This window comes from Mus caroli, unplaced genomic scaffold (assembly GCF_978045245.1).
Source record: "Mus caroli unplaced genomic scaffold, Mus_caroli_1 scaffold_4, whole genome shotgun sequence".
In the NCBI taxonomy this organism is placed as follows: domain Eukaryota; kingdom Metazoa; phylum Chordata; class Mammalia; order Rodentia; family Muridae; genus Mus; species Mus caroli.
In genome coordinates this window covers 85,924,397-85,946,641 of record NW_028227259.1, presented here as the reverse complement: position 1 = coordinate 85,946,641, position 22,245 = coordinate 85,924,397, and the positions used below count along the sequence as shown (strand labels likewise).

Here is a 22,245-nt window from a genome sequence, read left to right as displayed (position 1 = left end):
TGTCTGTGTGTGTGTATGTATTTAGAAGAGCTGATGAAATGTCTTCCATTTAATGTGCCCAATGACTTCATCACATGGGAAGGTAATCATGGGTCATCATGAGAGAGGTGGCAAAGGAGGCAATTTCTTTCTTTCTTTCCTTTTTTTTTTTTTTTTTTGAGACAGGGTTTCTCTGTGTAGCCCTGGCTGTCCTGGACCTCACTTTTGTAGACCAGGCTGGCCTTGAACTCTCCCAAGTGCTGGGATTAAAGATGCAGTAAAGATGCCTTAGAGGAGTTCACACAGGAAAGCCAAATAAATGATCTCATCCCCTTAAGTTTTTTCCACGTGCAAATTTCTCAGGCTCCAAACCACTAGGATATCATGTTTTATTGGTGTATTTTGAAGCTGATTAATCTCTGTTGATCTGCTAAGATTTAAGGAAGTGACCTGATTGAGCCAACAACTGCAGTGTGATGTGTCCCAGAGTCTGACATTCTCTCTTCAAGAGATTCATTTTGAATGCCATGGTGCATTGCTCTTTCTTTTTGTTAGAGGAGTGTTGAACTTCTGTTTTCATTCTCTTTTCAACTGTGCAAATGAGGGATTAATTAAGAATTGTGCTGCTTCTGGCCACTTAACTTTGTCATTCCGTGGTTTTAAAGTTTCTAAAATGAACATTTAAAATTATTTCATGTTTAAAGGCTTTTAACTTTGCAATTGTTCATTATTTGATTTTGAAACCCATAATATAATGTAATTAGTAATTTCTTCTAGCAAAGTGTTTGATAAATTGCTTTCTTGATGAGTTATTTATTTGTCTATACAGGTGTTTGCATCACTGAAAACAGATTTATTACCTGCTTGTCGTAAACATCACTGAATGAAAATCTGAGCTTCATTTAATCAGAATTCAGACCTAAGTCAGTACAGATGTGATGCTAAATCTACTCTAAACATGGGTAAACTGCAAAACTCTACAATTATTTTTAATTATTTTTTACATTTTTTTGTTTTTGTTTTCTGTTTTAAGCTGTACTTCAAGTAAATTTTTTACAAAAATCTACTAGTACTATTTTGGCATCATATATAACCATATTTATTCAGATGTATCTATTTTTTAAGTTTCTAGGGTACATGCTTTAGAGAAATTGGCATATATATATTAGTGCTCATGTTTTGACAGAAAGGCATATTTGGTATCTGTTGGGGGAATACTATAATATATAAATATTTTATGATAGAAGAATCATATTCTTAGAAATGAACATACAATCAGTAATATATATTGATTTAACAGAGAATTCATACTGAACAGCTCATTTTTATATTTATATTATTAAGAAATATTATTAATAAACTGCAAATTTCATGCAAAGTACCCCACACCTTGCCATGGGGGACAATTTTAAAATATCTTCTTTTTTTTTTTTTTGGTTTTTCAAGACAGGGTTTCTCTGTGTAGTCCTGGCTGTCCTGGAACTCACTCTGTAGACCAGGCTGGCCTCGAACTCAGAAATCCGCCTGCCTCTGCCTCCCAAGTGCTGGGATTAAAAGCGTGCACCACCACGCCCGGCAGGGGGGAGGGGGACAATTTTATATAACAAAGACTGGCCTCAAGTTTATAATGTTTCTGAAGTTGCCTTTGAATGTTCAAATCCTTTCTTTACCTTCAGTTCATAATTGCTAGGATTTTGAGAGTGCCCATCATACTGTTTGATGTAGTGCTGGGGCTCAAACATAAGCTTTCATGCCTTGAAAGCAAACCTAGGAGATGCTTTGAAGCATCCCTAGCCACAGAGTAATAGATACGATCTACCAACATAAGCATTTAGATGATTGGATTCAGTATCCAGAGAGCTAACTTTCATTAAGAATCTGTTCGACTATTTCTTAATTAATAAGTGAAAATTAATGGAAAGTGAAATCTTAAGTAAATGAGGATTTTATTTATATCAGTACTAAAATATTACTTGCTCATGTAAGAAATACTTACAAATTTTAAAGCAAATTTTCAACTTATTATCCCATTTTCTAAACTAAAAATTCATAATAGAAATTTACAGTTACTCTTCTTTTCTGCATTAGTCCTGGGTTTGATTCTCTTGGGGCCATGTTCTTCCTTCTGTTCTAAAGCCAAAAGTGGCAGTTTCTACCATCTATCAAGCCTGTTTGAGTGATTATATTATGTGTTCCTCTGAGGAGTGTTACATCTTAATATTTAATCATTTATGATGGAATATTTTATTCTGTTTTCTTTTGTGCTTGTGTAACAGTTTTCTCAGTATTCATTGATAATTTCTGAATCAAAAATTGCAAATTTTTAACAAATAGGTTGAACCAGCTGTTGGTTTTTTTTTCCACTAACCATTTCATTTTCCAAAATTCTAGTGTTGACAGTCTTTCAGAGATGTCTGTTCAATTTTAGGAGCTCCAGGACACATGAGAAAAATATAGTTATGCAAACAGTGATAGTATGAATAGCTTATTTTAAAAAGACAACAGATGGTAAACAGACACTACTTTTATTTCTTGCATGTGAAAACTTTGCTTTCATCAGTGTAAATGTTGGCAAACCAGCAATGAGTCAAGCCTCAACGACAATTTGCTGAATTTCAGATGCATACATTGGTTCTGTTAGAAAGCTTTACCTTGCTTGCTTATTAGTTCATGATTGATTTCTTATAAGAAATATTAAATAGTAGAATGTTAAAGTTTCCAGTTTGGGCATTTGTATTTCTTATTTATTTATTTAATCATTCCATTCATTTTCATCGCAAATGATCTCCCACTTCCCAGTTACCCCTCCACAAATACCCCTCCCCACACCACATCTGCCCTTTCTCCCCTCCCCTTTGTCTCTAAGAGTGTGATTCCCCATCCATCTACCCTCTTCTGCCTCACCACTCCAGCATCCTCCTACCCAATGCTGGGGCATCAAACCTCCACAGGGTCAAGAGCCCCCCTCCCATTGATGTCAGATAAGACCATCCTCAGCTACATATGTGTCTGGAGCCATGGATCCCTCCCTGTACACTCCTTGGTTGGTGGTCTAGTTCCTGGGAGCACTGGGTGGTCCAGCAAATCCACATTGTTCTTCCTATGGGATTGCAATCCCCCTCTGCTCCTCCAGTCCTTCCACAAGCTCCCCTACCTGGGTCCCTGAGCTCAGTCTGATGGTTGGCTCCAAGCATCCACATCTGCATTGGTCAGTTGCTGACAGAAGCTCTCAAGGAGCAACCATACCAGGTTCCTGTCAGCAAGTGCCTCTTAGTAACAGCAACATTATTTGGTTTTGTTGACTGAAGACAGGATGGATTCCCAGGTGGGGTGGTCCTCAGATGGCCCTTCCTTCAATCTCTGCTCCTTTTTGTCCCTGTCTTTCCTTTGAACAGGAACATTTCTGGTATAAAATTTTTGATGGGTAGGTGGCCCCATTCCACAAACGGAGACTCTGCTTATCTACTGAAGATGGTCTCTGCAGATTCTATCTCCCCTTCAGTGAACATTTCAGCTGAAGTTATCGCTGTTATGTCCTGGGAACCTCTTGCTTGCCTGGCACCTGGGACTCTCCAGTGGCTATCCCCAGTTCCTCATCCTCCACTGCTATATATTTTTTATTCAATTTCTTGACCCTCTGTACCTCTCTCTGGTCCCCTCTAGTACCTGATACTGCCCCTCTTCTTTCTTCACCCTCCTCTCTCACTTCCAGGACCCCCTCCCTCCATACCCACTATCACCCTTTTTCCCCAACAATGCAGGACTGAAACATCCACACCCTGGTCTTCCTTCTTCCTATGTTCCATATGGTCAGTGGGTTATATCATGGGCATGGTGAGCTTTTGGGCTAAGATCCACTTATCAGTGGGTACATACCATATGTGTTCTTTTGTGTCTGGATTAACTGTCCCAGGAATCTTCTCACAACGACCCCAAAGAAGAGAAACACCCTTTAAACCCCAGTGTAGGGGAATCCCAGGACCAGAAAGTGGGAGTGGATGGGCTGGTGAGCAGGGGGACAGGAGGTTTGTGGAGGGGAAACTAGGAAAAGGGATAAAATTTGAAATGTAAATAAAAAAAAACTAATAAAAAAAGAAATAATAAATAAGTTCTAAGGCAAGGAGAGAGAGAGAGAAAGAGAGAGAGAGATTTCTTTGAATATATAGCAGTGACTTATGACAATGACTAAATTAATGTGCTGTTCAGTTATCCTTTAGAAGATTCTTGAAAACTGGGTGAAAGGGAAAGGCTATTAAAAAACATGTAGAGACAATTCCTGGGTCATTCACTTAGCAGTCATAAGCTTTCCATACTTTGTTTTTGGATATTCCTATTCATTTCTTCTACCTTATCTTCAGATCCTGAAATTATTTCTTTCACTTTATTTTATCTATTGGTAAGACTTCCCCTGAGCTTTTTGTGTTATTTCTGAGTGTTTTATTTCAACTTTTATTTCAATTTGACATTTAGTGAATCAGTTTCTTTATGAGATTACATTTTCATATCTCGAATTGTTTTGCTTAATTCATTTTATAATGTCTTATTTGAAGTGCTTATTCATAATCTTTTGAAGTCCTTGACCTCATTCACAGTTCCAATTTTGAAATTCTTGTCTTGTATTTCAGCTAAGCTAGTTTTTAAGAGAATGTTAAAATAAGATTTCTTGTTTCTGGAAAAGGTATATTGTGTCATTTGTTTATTTCTGTGGTTTTGAGCTTGTATCTTTATATCTGGAATTAAAATGTGTATGATGTTTGTTGATACTGTGTGGCTGTTCAGGTCTTTGATTGCTATTATCCAATATGAAATTTTGTGTATTAGTAGCACAGTGATGTTTTGTCAGTTTAAGGGTCACTCAAGTTTTAATTTTCAGATTCCAACTGATCACATATCTGAAGTGCTGGCTGAAAATCTTGGAGCATATTCCAAGCAGTCCCAGATTAGTTAAGTGTGTTCTAGTGGTAGGGAACTTCAATGACCCTTCAGGTTTATACAGGCATGTTTGGCATCCAGCTCCATGGACCACTGAAAGGTCTAGCCTATGCACTACCAGAGAATCCAGTGAGTCTCAAGGGAATGAAATGATCTAGGAGGATAGGCTGATGTGGGCAGCAAAGGCAGAATTATTGGTACCCTAAGGGAATCAGAATGCAGGAAATGAAGGAGGACATAGTGTGCACTGGTCTCTGCCAACAGTGATAGCTGTGGGGTCCAGAGAAGACAGTGTGTCTGGTTAGAGGTGGGTCGGTTGTCACAAAAGAATGGGGCAAATAGCTGAGGAATGGAGCAGATGAAGAGCTATGAGAAGCCTCTTTCTGTACAAGGACTGGCAGCCCAGTCCCAAGATGATGAGCATGGGCTGGGAGGATGGAGTGAAGAATTTGCATGGAAGTCAGAATCTATGGAAGTCAGAATAGAGGAATGGAAGGAAAGTACCTGGGACCATGCCGTGGGTAGTAGCTGTTGGTAATATAGACATCTTAACAGTACTGAAATATTGCTCATAGTGTCATTATGCAGGGAAGATAAAGTGAAATAGATATATCTATTGTGTAACTGTAGTTTAAGTGCAATACAATACAAAATAATTGAATAAGTATTTTTTAAATAAAGAAAAAATATTTTAATTAATTAATTAAATAAGTTCGTTTCCTTTTTGCCTGAGAAAGTCTTTTTTTTTTTTAAATCAGTGTATAACCTTTTTGGATAAGTATTTTATGTATGCTCTTTCATGAATATTTATTTAATTATTTTTTTAAAAAGCCATAATTCAAAATCAGTCAACCAAACTTGATAAACATTTTTTTCTCATATGGTCATCATATATTTCGCCAATCTCCTAAACCTACAGGAGAAAAAAAATCAAGTTGTAAGAAGTGACCTTAAAATGTGCTTTCAAGGCATATTTATAAGTAAGTATAAAGAATGAGTGGTGAAAAGAATTATGAGTTCTGAAAATTGATATAAACAGAAAGTCAAGATTACTGTGATAGCTTGATGTATTAGTATAAAACCGTTGGTTTCAGTCATTTTCTACTGTAAATAATTCAAACCAAGTTGCATTTGTAAATAAGTTATTCTCAGTAATTAGAGATAAAAATATGTTAAACCTAATATATGATGCACCTTGTATGCTTTTTGGTGTATGTTTAATGTATTTAGTTGAGAATTGTTGTAAAATCATTTACCATTATTTATTAATGAAATCATGTAAGTGACTTGTCTCAAAACAGTTCTATATACCATAAATTTTTAATATATTTACTGTATGATTCAAATGCACATCAAACAGCACCTGATTCTGAATAAATGATTTTTTTTTTGGTTTTAATTGGTCATCCTTTTTTACTCAATATTCTCTTGATTGTTGAAGACTGAAATTACATAATTTGAAAAGATGAAAATTTTAAAGATATGCTTTAGAGGAATATATTTGATTGGACTTAAATTACTATTATTATATGTAAAAAACACAAATGTAATATTAATAACATATTATTTCTTAAAGTAGAATTTAAAAGTTATTTAAAATATAAATTTATTGAAATTTTACCAACATCAGCATGTTTCTTAAATATTTGTTTAGCAGAAATTATCGTGTTTTTCTTATAATTGTATTTCCTTCTTTCAGGTCACACAAACATCAACTATTCATGATGTCAAACAGAAGTTTCACAAAGCATGTGAGTTTCATTTATCTATTAAAATGTATGTCAACATATTTTCAAATAGGCTCAAATTTTTCTTTAAGAGCAAGCACATGAAAGCTGTATTTTAAAACTGATCTCTTTGATAATTTAGTATTTAGTAATTCTTAAATATAATGATTCTCACACATGATACACTTTTTGATGCTTTAACATTAAACAGGTTTTTGTGAGTACTGGTCGTGGAAATTCTTGCCGATATTCAGTAGACAGGCAGTTAACAATATCCCAAAAAAATCTTCAGTTTTTTTCAATGAAATTATATATAAAATTGTTTTTATTCATAGTTCAATGTTTTTTTATATGAAGACATTTTAATATATAAAGACATTAACTGAAAAAATATTTCTTTTATATTAGCACAAAACATTAAAATGATGATTTTATTCCAACTATTTAAATAAGTTAAATTTATTCTAAATTAAAATTATTTTACAAGACCTATAAATGATATTGTTCAAACTTATTGATGGATAACAGTGTTCTGTGAACAAAATTCTCTATAATTTGCTTGACAGCATTCATATTTTACATATATATTTACTTTTTATCTAGCTTTAATAATTAAATTCATTCTAATTTTCAAACAATGAAAATAAAATTACTGGAAAATATGATTGTTTACTATTTTATAAGGGTAAGTTTGATTGCTTAATAATTAAAATCAAGTCAATGTTAGAGACATTTTCCAAATAGATAACTCTCTATATGCATAGCCCCCTTCTGTTATGAAAGCTCTTCTCCAGTGTAATAAACCTATATTGATATATCATAATGTGCCAATGCCTGGAGGATTAAGATATATCATTAATTTCTGCACTTATATCATTTTGAAGATTCTTTTTACCATGTCTTATTGGACAGAACATGTGTTTTGGGGAATATATTCAAATTCATAATTTTATATATTGATTCATTGTATAAAATTTGAAGATAAACTCAGGGAATAATTAAATTATTTCTTTTAAAAGAAATAGAAACATTGATTGGTATCTAGATTTATATATAGCTATCCCTATGATATGACTAGTTTAGTTACAGTGCAAATAGTAACATCATTCCTATTAAAATAAAAATGCCTATACAGTATTTATATACATCTTAAGAAACAAAAAAAATATAACAAGGGGTAACAATTAGTAGAGTTTAAATGGATAACTATTTTAGGACTATTGATCTTAATGTATTTTTAAGAGACATATACAATGAGGAATATAGTTACTTTAAAACTGCTTATATTTCAAGTTACTTTGTGAAGATGTGTTTTGATATCTTATCTTAAAGGCATATAGGTTTTTAATACATTAAAAATAAAAGATCAGGACTGGAGAGATGGCTCATCGGGTAAGAGCACTGACTGTTCTTCCAAAGGTCCTGAGTTTAATTCTCAGCAACCACATGGTGGCTCACAACCATCTGTAATGCGATCTGATGCCCTCTTCTGGTGTGTCTGAAGACAGCTACAGTGTACTCATATAAATAAAATAAATCTTTAAAATAAATAAATAAATGAATAAATAAATAAATAAATAAATAAATAAATAAATAATCAGGGCATCACAGCATCCAAAATGAAATACAGGGTATCCACATAGCTTTTCTTAATTCATTTTTCTAGCACTAACTTGGTTATCATATTCTCTGTAATTGTGTGCCTATGTTTTCTGAAGCATGGGATGTCTTAAGATTTAAGTTATTAAAACACAACTTTATTTTTGAGACTTTGAATGTGGTAGTACATGCCTTTAAGCCCTCCAATGCAGGGTTGAAAAGCAGGTGGCTATGGAATTGCAAGCCACCCTTGGCTAAATATTAAGAAGCCAGAGATAAGTTGAATTATTATCTATTCACATTTTTTATGTAGGTAATCATCCTCACTATTCACATAAAAATCTCTACCTATTTATACTCTTAGAACACTTATTTAGGGATTATGCAATCTGAGCATAAAGCACTTATCACAATAAAACAGTAATTGCAATGCTAAAATTTAAAATGTCAGAAATTTAGTCAGAGGAAATTGTTATTTAAGTGAACAGAAATTTGAATATGACTTTAAAAAGTAAAAGTAATTTGTTCAAAATTTGAGACATATCCAACTGGCAGAGGTGTTATCAGATTTAATAACTATAATAAGACTTGAGATTTATTAACTACTGTTAAGTGATCCTCTTTCCCAGGCATAATATTTAGTATGCTTATTAAACTTACTAAAATAAAAGCACACCTATCCCTCGAGAGACTTGAGGCCCCAGGGAGTAGGGAGGGCCAGGCGGTGGTGGGGTAACATTCTCTTAGAGACAGGGGGATAGAAGAATGGGATGAGGAACTGTGGGAATGGAGGGCAGGAGGGGGACAATTGTTGGATTGTTAAAAAAATAAAAGTCATAAAAATTCATAGGCAGACATAGTTCGGGAGAAGGAGCTGAGAGTTCTCCATCTTGATTGGCAAGCAGCAGAAGATTGTGAGCCACACTGGGCTTTGTTTATGTGAGCATATGTGACCTCAAAGTCTACATCCAAAGTGCCACACTTCCTCCAACAAGGCTGTGTATTCCAACAAGTGCATATCTCCTAATAGTGCAACTACCTAGAGGACAATTATTAAAAAGCACTTTAGTCTATGTGTGTGGGAAGCCATTCTGGACTCCCTGGCCAGCCGGACAGAAATCTGTGTCAGGCAGTAAACAAGCCCATATTTGGTGGATGGCTCGCCCTTAATCCCTGATTGGCTGAGCAAGCCTGCCTGGTGAGGTGATGTGACCTGTGGTGATTGGTTGAGGCATGGTTGTGGCTTGAGTGGATACGCTGTACCCCAGGCGCAGGGAATTTGAAGAGAGAAGCTGTCTGAGTAAACTGCTTTAAGAAGAAACGGTGGTTGCGTTTTCCTTGCTGTTCGAGTTGGACTCAACATATGGGGGCCATACCTATTCAGCCTATCACACATAAATTTATGGGAATCCATGAATAGCCATATTCTATAATAATTTTATGCATGAAAATCCACAACTTTGAGGCTTAAAAACGTTATTTTCTGATACTAAATTAACTTCTTGTCATGTCCTTTTCATATTATTTGTCTTTAGGTCTTAGAGTTTAAAAATTAGAATTATTAGTGTCTTAAAACTCTAAATGAGTAAATAAACCATTCCTAACAGCAGGCTCTGATTCTTACAAGAAAAAAGTCTTTTGTTAACTTAATTCATTAACAAGTTTACTGTACAACAGCATTTGTTTATGATATCTCCATATAATAATAATACTTTCTCTATTGGTCTATATTTCAGTTTTTCTTTTTCCCTATCATCTCTTTTTCCATCTCTAAATCTCTAAGACTCCCTCTTTTAGTTCTCTGTCTTGCTCTCTCTCTCTCTCTCTCTCTCAAAACATAAGAAACACACATACCTTATAGACCACATGAATACATATTAGACAGCACATATGTTGTTTGTGTTTGTAGAATTGACTTGTTTCATGAATATATTGATCCTTAATTTTATCCACTTTTTTCTACAAATGGAGTATTTCATTTTGCATGGCCAAATAAAATCTCACTGAGTATACACATTTTCTTCACAGTTGTAATGATAAATTGTAACCTCGAGTAATTTTATTACTTGGTTATTGAGAATAGTGTCTCAATCAATGTAAGTATTCAGGTATCTCTGATCTTGACTTGTTGAAGTAACTATCTAACTTAGGGTTTTATTGTGGTTGGAGAGGCATTGTAACCAAGGCAATCTTACAAAGAAAAACATTTAACTGGGTTTGGCTTACACTTTAGAGGTTTCGTCTCTCTCTTTCTCTCTCTCTCTCTCTCTCTCTCTCTCTCTCTCTCTCTCTCTGTCTCTCTCTCTCAGCAGAAAACAAGGTCGCTTGCAGGAAGATGTGAAGTTAGTAAGAGTTCTGCCTTCAGATCTCCAGGTAGCAGGAAATGATAGTGTCACACAAGTCGGGATTGAGCTTCTGAGATCTCAGAGCCCACCCCATAGTAATACACTTCCTCCAACAAAGCCACAGCTCCTGCAACATGGCCACACATCCTAATAGTGCCACTTCTTATTAGCCTATGAGGGCCATTTTTATTCAAACCACCACAGAATCCACAAATGGGTAGATCTGGATGTTATGGATGATGGGTTTGTTTTTCTTTATTTTATTTTATTATTTTTCATAGTGTCTGAACCAAGTAGACTGCAATGAATAGAATATGAATCTCTTCTTTCCTTCTTACACAGAATGGCAGCAATTTCTTTTACTTGGTGAACTTAATGATGGCCACAGTGAGAAAAAACTTCAATGTAGTTTTGATTAAGATTTCCTTGATAGATACTGATGATAACTAGGTAATTAATGAATCCTGCCTATGTAATTTTAAGACATCATTCTTTGTCATCTTTCTGATTTTGTTTTCTAATTTCTTATTCCACCCCCACCCCCGTGAGCTCTTCAGGTACAAACTGTACCATGACTCAACATAATTAAAAAATGAAGTCTGCCTTGTCATCCTCCATATTTTCTGCTGCATGTTAAACTTTCATCTCAATTTTTATGCCATCTTCATATCCTGTAGCAAGCTATGTTGATCATGCTCAAGTTCCAGTTTATTAGATAATTTATCATTTAATCTGTAGTTAATTAGGAATTAAATTCAGTTACTCAATCTTGATAATGTGGGTCATAACAAATGATTTTCTCTTATATTCTATGTCAAATTTACATGGCCTTCAATAATGCTGAGCCTTTAATATGTCCTTATTTTAAAGCTCATAACTCCCTATCTGTCAAATGTATCTAATATTCATAAGGGATAGCCGTATTTTCCCACTTCCATAGCTATTTTTGTGCATTGTTTATTCACTTTTATTTCCAGCATCATTTTCATGTTTTTTTTGTGTGTGTTATAACTATCCCAATGCTGTCCTCATACTATATGTTATTTTTATTGCTTCTAACTTTTACTGTAGTAACAGTGTAGTAATCAATGCTCCCCAAATACACCTTACAATATTTGATTATCACATCTTCAACTACTGACATTCCTCACACCAACGTTCAGTTCCTGGAAAAAAATAGTCATGTATTATTCATACTTTTTTTTATTACATGCTTAGGTCTGGTCCTACAAAACTACAAGGTCCGTATATAAAAGCTTATGATTTACGAACAAATTACTGAAAGAAATTGTACTGCTCCTTGAGATCATCCTTTAATTCTTCCTTAGCAAAAGCATCACAGAGAATAGTAACAGAGTTTGTCTCTAATACTTAAGTCTGTGCATAAACCCATGAGCAGGCTTGGTAAGGGGCTTTGAATCTAACAGCAATGGCACACGTGAGCTTATCTAAGATAATGAAATACACATTATGTCACTGTAGTTCTTTGTGAATGTCTCTTTTATTTCCTCAGATGAAGAAATAAGGTGAGAGCCACAGCCTAGCTATGTGACTTCAGGGCTTGGGCTGTTCCTAGAGGATTTACTTCTCTGTTCTATCAAATCTAAACCTGGAATCTTCCAAGTTGACTGATTCAATCAAATTTCTCTTGGCTTCTGTCTGCATTGCTCTGCCTGGTCTCATGCTAACTTTGGCACTGTATTTTCATCTTCTGACTCCTTCTCATTCTCTGGCTCATTCTGCCTTTACTGTGTGTAGCTTGTTCCCGCTGCAACCTCTATATGAAAAACTATTTCTGTAAAATTCCCATCACATACCACAGCTGTGTCTAGCTTATTATCTTTCCCTGCATGTTTCTTAAGTAGCCTCACTTTGCTGAGCCGTTCTTATGAGATTTCGGCATATACTATCTCTGACTCATTCTATCAAATCTTTCTCTGATTGCTTGGGTCAATCCTAAACAAGATGTATAATAAAACACATGTGTGTATTTTAGGCAAATGTGAGTGTAATCCAGAGCATATCTGCATTCCAGCCTGGTCACATGGACTTAAAGATCTTTAGATATGATCCCTTGCCAGTGCATCCATGCTGCTGGATTATAAATTCCTCTATATTTCTTAACTCCTTTTTAGACAGAATCTTTTACTTTTAGATTCTCAGTTTTAAAGTCTTCTCCCTCTTTTAATTCCTCAAAGATAAAAATGTTGATATATCTGTGTTATAGGCTATCTGTCTATAAGAACAAATTGTCCAATGGAACTATTGTTATGTTTTGCTATTCTTCACCAACACATAGCCTTTCCTAGATCAGAGATACTGGGATGCCGGCCTAACATTTCTCAGCCATTTGTGCCTTTCCATCACTATATAAACATCCTGTATTTTTCTGCAACTATCTAATAGGCAAGTTTCTTTCAATAACTTTTAAGTACTTTATGTTTTACTCATGGTTGGGAAATTATGAGTTGCTCTAGAAAATTTTCTCTTCCTCCATTGCTTTATTTTGCTTGCAAGTTGTCTAATTATTGATGAAAATGAATTTTAAGAAAACATTTTTATTTCCAGAAAACTCCATTATATCTATTATGTTGAATATTTGGAGAATACATTTTTGACTTTTCTTTAAATTCTTTATTATACCAATAATTCAACATGTAGACAGTTTATGATGCTCATTTCCAAGGCAGATCCTGTATATAGTTGTTCTGAATGAATTTTTAAATTTCATTTGGGTATTTTTTTATCTGTATGTGTATGTTGATATGGATTTGCACATGAGTACAATGGCATGATAGTGGAGGTCATAGGACAAGTTTTGTAAACTAGCTCACTTTTTGCAGCATGTGAGTTCTGGTACTTGTATTCTCGTGTTGTCAGGCTAGGCTGAAAGAGTTTTTATCTGCTGAATCCTTATGCTGATCCTTGAATGGAGATGTCATATATACTGTTCTACAGAAGGGACAGAATTTTTACTGAAGAATTATAATGTTTTAAATAATTTAATTTTGCTTTTGAGGTTTACTGATTCTTATTTATATTAGAGGAAAAATTTGACAATTTCTGAATTTGGAAATATGTATACGTAATTTGAAAGTAAGAGACAGAATGATTTTACAATATTAATAATATTTCCCTATTTTAAGTACTTGAGTACAAAAATTTCCAGTAGAGAATTTAATTCATTGATTGATTTCCATTTAATACTTTTTTAATAACTGAAAAAGGACATTAAAACACCAAATATTTTTACTGCTATTACTGTTTCTGAATTACCAAGGGAAGAAAGGGAGAAAAGGCAGATTTCATAAAGTTACCCAGAGCAGTCACCATTAAGTTCCAGACTTTTGCAGAGTAGGGCAAGGGAGTTAGAGACTGTAACATTGTATCATTAAACTTCTAAAAGTTAAAATGTAGCACTGGTGATTTTTCTCTCAAATACCTGCTTTATTTACATTTTGTTTCTGTACTTCAGTATACAGTCTCAAAAACATTGCAGAACTCAAAATACAGAAGGAAGACAATATTTACTAATCCATCCACTATAGATTAAATTTCAAGAAATAATTTGAAAACTGATATCCTCCTTAACTGAGTAGCTTATGAAATATTAAAGAACTCATATAAACCACTTATCTCTGCAGAGCACTGGCTTTTCTTGAATTTCTTTTCTGGAATTTATTCAAGGTATAGTTAGTAAGTAATTTAAAAATTAATGATATGTGTTCAAGTTTTAAAGAAGAAATACCTCTGTATGTTTAGTCCTACTGGGAAATATGCAAATTTTGATTATTTTAGGAAATATGTGACTAAAGTTAAAATGCTTCCAATATTCTAAAGGGAAAGTACTTTTCTTTTAAAAATTATTTAAAATGTAAATATATACAATGTTGATACGAAACTTTTAACATAGTATCTTTTAAACTTATTTTTTTCTTGTAATAATCGTTAACTTGTGAATTTCAATTGCTTCAGTGTTTCTAGGTCATTTACTTGCTACCTAAATATTTGCTATAAATTTTATAGTTGAGAAATTTAGATTACTGGAAACAGGATGTACTCATAAGTAAGGAAAAATGTGAAAATGGGTGAATAGAGTATAGGTGCTCAGAAACACTGACTCTGATGGACATATGAATCTGATGGTGTTGATCTTGTAATTGCTTTAGAAGTAGAATATATCAATAAAGAAATTGAAGGAAAAAACCCTTACCTTTATAGCTGGCTAAATTTTGAAGTCATTTTATATTAATGAAAGTAAAGTTTTAAATGTACCTCACTTTGTTGATTTTATACATTAGTTTAAATGCTCTTACAACACACACACGCATATATATATATATATATATATATATATATATATATATATATATGCGTGTGTGTGTGTGTGTGTGTGTGTGTATGCAATATTGTTTCAGTTTTTCCTCATGTTTCAGAGAACTTCTCTAGCATCTTTGTCGCTAACTCAAAAAGGTAATTGAAATGAGCTAGTGCAGTTTTTTCTGGGGTCTGTAAGGAATAGTCATTTTTGTTAGTTTGTTTGTTTTTGTTTTTGTTTTGTTTTGGAGACAGGGTTTCTCTGTATATCCCTGGCTGTCCTGGAAATCACTTTGTAGACCAGGTTGGCCTCGAACTCAGAAATCTGCCTGCCTCTGCCTCCCAAGTGCTGGGATTAAAGGCATGCGTCACCAGCTCACGCTCAATGCCTCGTGGTATCCATGCTTAGTTTTTGTCTCCATTTCTTTAGAACTCCTCACAGTTATATCATACTTGAGAGGGAATTTAGTCTTTTTAAATATTGATGTAAATATCTTTTCTGAATTCCAGTTGGTTGAAACTACGTGTGAATGTCTAGAACTCCTGAGGTGGTGGCATTGTGTGATGAGCTTTAGAGAATGTAGTCTTACCTGAGGAAGCATGTCAATGGAGGATTGGTTTTAGAGCTCTTACCTCATCTCAGTTCTAATTAGCTTCTCTGTCTCGGGTTTCAGATTGATCTCTCAGCTTCCTATTCCTGTCACCATACCACCTGCTTGCTACCAAGCCTCCCCACCATGATAGAATCCTAATTCTCTGGAAACCTAAACCAAAGCAAACACTTTTACCATATGTTGCTTTTTGGTGATGCTGTTTTATCAGAGCAACAAAGAAGTAATTGAAGCAATTACTCTGCTTAAAATTATGTCATATAGTGACATTGAAATGTATGCATATTGCACGATTTTATTTTTTTATATCTCATAAATATTCTGTGGAGTGTATGCATCACAATTTCTTTATTATTTGTTGATGGACACACAGGCTGAGTTTACTTGTTTACTATTGTGAAGTGAACAGTATGATAAATATGAGCCTGGGTATACCTACATCATAGGGTGTGGCATTCCTTGATTATATGACCAAGATTGGTATAAGTGGGCGATAAGATAATACTATTTTCAGTCTTTTAGAAAGCATCCAGCTAATTCAAATAGACGCTGTGGTTTAATCTCCCTCCAACTATATGCGGGTTAGTCATTTTTCATATTTTTGTCAGTGATTATTTTAAATATTTTTAGATATTTTCTTAATATACATTTCAAATGCTATCCCCTTTTCTAGTTTCTTCTCTGAAAGTCTCCTATACCCTCCCCTGCCCTGCTCCCCAACCCACCCACTCCTGCTTCGCTTCCTGGCCCTGGCATTCCCCTGTAGTGGAGCATATAATCTTCGCAAGACCAAGGGCCTCTCAGTGATATTTTTAATCTTGTTTTCTTAATAGTGACTGGTGTCACTTGAATGAGATGATATCTGAAAGTGATTTTAATGTGCCATAATTCACAAGTCTCTGATTTCTAGTGTTGTTGAAAACATTAATTTAGATATGCTTTTAGCATAGTTCTTCCTAAGTAGTCCTAGCTACCCTGTAATTCACTCTAAAGATCAGACTGGCCTCTAAGTTACAGAGACCTACTTTCTTCTGCCTCCTGAGTACTATATCAAAACCACACCCAACTGTGGTTTTACAGGTTTGTAATGAGTATTTGTAGCTCTTTTCTGACAGTTGCCTATTTTTTCCATTGCTCCATTTCTGGATTTGTGACTCTGATGATTCATGTTTTCCATTTTTCAAAATCTATAGATAGGTCCTCTTCGTATAAAGGTAATAGATTTTTTTCTCATCCTATGCACTGTCCACTTATTCTGTTGATTATTTCTTTTCTCTAAGGATGTTTTTATTTCATTTTGCCAACCTATGTGGCCATATCCGTTGCTATTGTGTTTCTCTTTGTACATTTTTTCTTTTTTTTTTTTTTTGCCTGCAACTTGGTCCAAAAGTGTTTTCTTTCTTTTTTTTCCCCTTTTAGCAATTGCACTGCTTTATGTTTTAAATTAAATTCTCTGATCCAGTTTCAATTGATATTTTGTGCTCTAAAGAAATAGATATAATTTTATCCTTTTGATTGTATATGTGGTTTATTGTCAGCACCACTACCTGAAAAGACTATTTTTTCCAGATGCATACTTTGTTAAAGCTTAGGTTTCTATAGCTCAATGAATTTTTCTCTGAGCCTTCTATTATAGTCTATTGGTTTATACATCTGTTTTGTGCCAGTATCGTGATACCATGATATCTTTATCACTGTGGCTATATAGTATCATTTCAGTAAAGGTAATGTGATTTCTTTAATTTTCATTATGCTTGGAATTGTTTGCATGCTCATAGTTCCCACCCCTGTGTGTGTGTGTGTGTGTGTGTGTGTGTGTGTGTGTATTTCCATAATTGCAAGACAATTTTTTTTTTACTTCTGTGAATAATGTACTGAAATTTTATGAGATCTCATTGAAGCTGTAGTTTTATTTTAGTAGTATCATGTTTTATAACAACTATTCTGACAATCTAGGAACACGGGATATATATATATATAGTGTGTGTGTGTGTAGACAGAAGCCTGAGGAAGAATTATTTTGAAGTAGGAAGGCAGTCATCAACATACTTGGACAGACAGTCTTATACCACAATGTTGGTAGACCAAAAGAGTAACCCTAGAGAGAAAACATATGACCAGATTCAGGTCTGAGCAATGCGATAAAGATTAAAAAGAAAATTTCTGTTTGCTAATAAGTGTGAAATACAACCAAACATAAAATGCATTTCAACTTCAGTTTTCTAGTTTAGTTTCAAAAGAATGGAGGTAGATAAAATTACCAAAAAAGAAACTTCTAAGGACCCCATGTTCCTGAGTGCAGGTGCTCTATAAGCATTTGGGCAAACTCGGTAGCTTATGAACTCTAGGAAAAGGCGAGTGGTCATCGAGGATAGAGTCAAGTGCTGTTTACAGAAGTGTGAGTTACTTGATAGGCATCACAGATTCCTGTTCTATCTCAGGACTCTGGAGAAGGTTGCTGTAGCCTCTCTACATTGTTGCAATAAAGGAATGGCACTGGAGCTAACATCTTTGTGAACAACAAGATTTTATAAGACTTACAAGGCAGGATTGTGAAAACTGATTCATTGACTTACAGGCATTTTCCGTGTTGGACCTAAAAGATATTTTACAGCTGACTGAGTATCAAGGGATATACTCCTAGAAAGAGAAATGAGCAGCAATGAGTGGACTGAAGAGGATTGAAGTTCTATTAACTTCACCAAGCATGAGAATCTGTTCAGGAGAGATAGCTTTCAAAAGGAGCAGTGTGGGGTAGTAATTTGTGAAAGTGTGAATATTTGGCTGTTATTCTGCCTGAAGCCTGGTTGTGTAAAAGAAACAAGTGCTGTTATTTAGGGACTTTTGGTATAAAAAATAGTCGTTGAGAAGCAACTAAGTGTTGAGATCTTTTGTTTGTTAGTTTGTTTGTTTGGTTGGTTTTTTTTGTTTGTTTGTTTTTTAATTTTTAATGTTTTTTTATTACGGATTTTCCTCAATTACATTTCCAATGCTATCCCAAAAGTCCCCCATACCCTCCCCCACTTCCCTACCCACCCATTCCCATTCTTTTGGCCCTGGCATTCCCCTGTATTGGGGCATATAAAGTTTGCAAGTCCAATGGGCCTCTCTTTCCACTGATGGCCGACTAGGCCATCTTTCGATACGTATGCAGCTAGAGACAAGAGCTCCGGGGTACTGGTTAGTTCATCATGTTGTTCCCCCTATAGGGTTGCAGATCCCTTTAACTCCTTGGGTACTTTCTCTAGCTTCTCCATTGGGGGACCTGTGTCCCATCCAATAGCTGACTGTGAGCATCGACTTTTGTGTTTGCTAGGCCCCGGCATAGTCTCACAAGAGACAGCCATATCTGGGTCCTTTCAGCAAAATCTTGCTAGTGTATGCAATGGTGTCAGCGTTTGGAAGCTGATTATGGAATGGATCCCTGGATATGGCAGTATCTAGATGGTCCATCCTTTCATCACAGCTCCAAACTTTGTCTCTGTAACTCCTTCCCTGGGTGTTTTGTTCCCACATGTAAGAAGGGGCAGAGTGTCCACACTTTGGTCTTCATTCTTCTTGAGTTTCATGCGTTTAGCAAATTGTATCTTATATCTTGGGTATCCTATGTTTTGGGCTAATATCCACTTATCAGTGAATACATATTGTGTGAGTTCCTTTGTGATTGTGTTACCTCATTCAAGATGATGCCCTCCAGGTCCATCCATTTGGCTAGGAATTTCATAAATTCATTCCTTTTAATAGCTGAGTAGTACTCCATTGTGTAAATGTACCATAATTTCTGTATCCATTCCTCTGTTGAGGGGCACCCTTTTGACAACTGGCACCCTCCCAGCCGGAGGACAGTGGTCCGCCCTGCACGGTAGCCCTCTGCCTCAGGAGCAGGGAGCGCCATCTTGGTCCCAGTACTCTGCCAAACTTAGGAACTAAGTCTGCACAGGTGAAAGTATGCACCACAGAAGCTGACAGCTTCTGTGAACTGCCAAAGCAACACAGCATCTGGGAAAGGTCCTGTTTTGGACCTTCTTAGGCCAGGAGGAGGTCTAAACACCAGATATATGTGCACCTTCCCTGTAAGAGGAGAGCTTGCCAGCAGAGAGTGCATTAACCACTGAAACTCAGAGGAGAGAGCCTGTCTCCCAGGTCTGCTGATAGACAGTAATCAGAATCACGAGAAGAACAATCTCTAAACAGAGACAACTATAACAACTAATTCCAGAGATTACCAGATGGCAAAAGGTAAACGTAAGAATCTTACTAACAGAAACCAAGACCACTCACCATCATCAGAACCCAGCACTCCCATTTCGCCCAGTCCAGGGCACCCCAACACACCCGAAAAGCTAGACCTGGATTTAAAAGCATATCTCATGATGATGGTAGAGGACATCAAGAAGGACTTTAATAACTCACTTAAAGAATTACAGGAGAACATTGCTAAAGAGTTACAAGTCCTTAAAGAAAAACAGGATAACACAATCAAACAGGTAGAAGTCCTTAAAAAAAAAACAGGAAAAGACAACCAAACAGGTAGAAGTCCTAAAAGAAAAACAGGAAAACACATCCAAACAGGTGATAGAAATGAACAAAACCATACTAGACCTAAAAAGGGAAGTAGACACAATAAAGAAAACCCAAAATGAGGCAACACTGGAGATAGAAACCCCAGGAAAGAAATCTGGAACCATAGATGCGAGCATCAGCAACAGAATACAAGAGATGGAAGAAAGAATCTCAGGTGCAGAAGATTCCATAGAGAACATCGGCACAATAATCAAAGAAAATGGAAAATGCAAAAAGATCCTAACTCAAAACATCCAGGAAATCCAGGACACAATGAGAAGACCAAACCTACGGATAATAGGAGTGGATGAGAATGAAGATTTTCAACTCAAAGGACCAGCAAACATCTTCAACAAAATTATAGAAGAAAACTTCCCAAATCTAAAGAAAGAGATGTCCATGAACATACAAGAAGCCTACAGAACTCCAAATAGACTGGACCAGAAAAGAAATACCTCCTGACACATAATAATAAGAACAACAAATGCACTAAATAAAGATAGAATACTAAAAGAAGTAAGAGAAAAAGGCCAAGTAACATATAAAGGCAAGCCTATCAGAATTACACCAGATTTTTCACCAAAGAATATGAAAGCCAGAAGATCCTGGACAGATGTTATACAGACACTAAAAGAACACAAATTCCAGCCCAGGCTACTATACTAAGCCAAACTCTCAATTAACATAGATGGAGAAACCAAAGTATTCCATGACAAAAACAAATTCACACATTATCTTTCCACAAATCCAGCCCTTCAAAGGATAATAACAGAAAAAAACCAATACAAGGACGGGAACCACGCCCTAGAAAAAAGAAGAAGGTAATCCCTCAACAAACCTAAAAGAAGACAGCCACAAGAACAGAATGCCAACTTAACAACAAAAATAACAGGAAGCAACAATTACTTTTCCTTAATATCTCTTAATATCAATGGACTCAACTCCCCAATAAAAAGACATAAACTAACAAACTGGCTACACAAACAAGACCCAACATTTTGCTGCTTACAGGAAACTCATCTCAGAGAAAAAGATAGACACTACCTCAGAATAAAAGGCTGGAAAACAATTTTCCAAGCAAATGGCATGAAGAAACAAGCTGGAGTAGCCATTCTAATATCTGATAAGATTGACTTCCAACCCAAAGTCATCAAAAAAGACAGGGAGGGGCACTTCATACTCATCAAAGGTAAAATCCTCCAAGAGGAACTATCAATTCTGAATATCTATGCTCCAAATACAAAGTCAGCCACATTCATTAAAGAAACTTTAGAAAAGCTTACAGCACACATTGCACCTTACACAATAATAGTGGGAGACTTCAACACACCACTTTCACCAATGGACAGATCATGGAAACAGAAACTAAACAGGGACACAGTGTAACTAACAGAAGTTATGAATCAAATGGATCTGGCAGATATCTACAGAACATTCTATCCTAAAACAAAAGGATATACCTTCTACTCAGCACCTCATGTTACCTTCTCCAAAATTGACCACATAATTGGTCATAAAACAGGCCTCAACAGATACAAAAATATTGAAATTGTCCCATGTATACTATCAGATCACCATGGAATAAGGCTGATCTTCAATAACAAAATAAATAATAGAAAGCCAACATTCACGTGGAAACTGAACAACATTCTTCTCAATGATACCTTGGTCAAGGAAGGAATAAAAAAAGAAATTAAGGACTTTTTAGAGTTCAATGAAAATGAAGCCACAACATACCCAAACTTATGGAATGAAATGAAAGCATTTCTAAGATGAAAACTCATAGCTCTGAGTGTCTCCAAAAAGAAACTAGAGAGAGCACACATTAGCAGCTTGACAACACACCTAAAAGCACTATAACAAATGAAAGCAAATTCACCCAAGAGGAGTAGATGGCAGGAAATAATCAAACTCAGGAGCGAAATCAACCAAGTGGAAACAAGAAGAACTATTCAAAGAATCAAACAATCAAGGAGCTGGTTCTTTGAGAAAATCAACAAGATAGATAAACCCTTAGCCAGACTCACTAGAGGGCACAGGGAAAGCATTTTAATTAACAAAATCAGAAGTGAAAAAGGAGACATAACAACAGATCCTGAAGACATCCAAAACACAATCAGATCCTTCTACAAAAGGCTATACTCAACAAAACTGGAGAACCTGGATGAAATG

General features: G+C 35.3%; 1 protein-coding gene across 2 annotated transcripts in view; it reads left to right on the top strand.

Annotated features, from left to right (window-relative positions):
- Tecrl (trans-2,3-enoyl-CoA reductase like) overlaps nucleotides 1-22,245 on the top strand; it is a 90,625-nt gene that overhangs the window by 8,209 nt on the left and 60,171 nt on the right. For both annotated transcript variants that reach the window (XM_029477523.2, XM_021163921.3), the window contains one exon: nucleotides 6,611-6,662. In XM_029477523.2, the coding sequence (XP_029333383.1) occupies nucleotides 6,611-6,662 (52 nt within the window). The remainder of the gene's footprint in view (nucleotides 1-6,610; nucleotides 6,663-22,245) is intronic.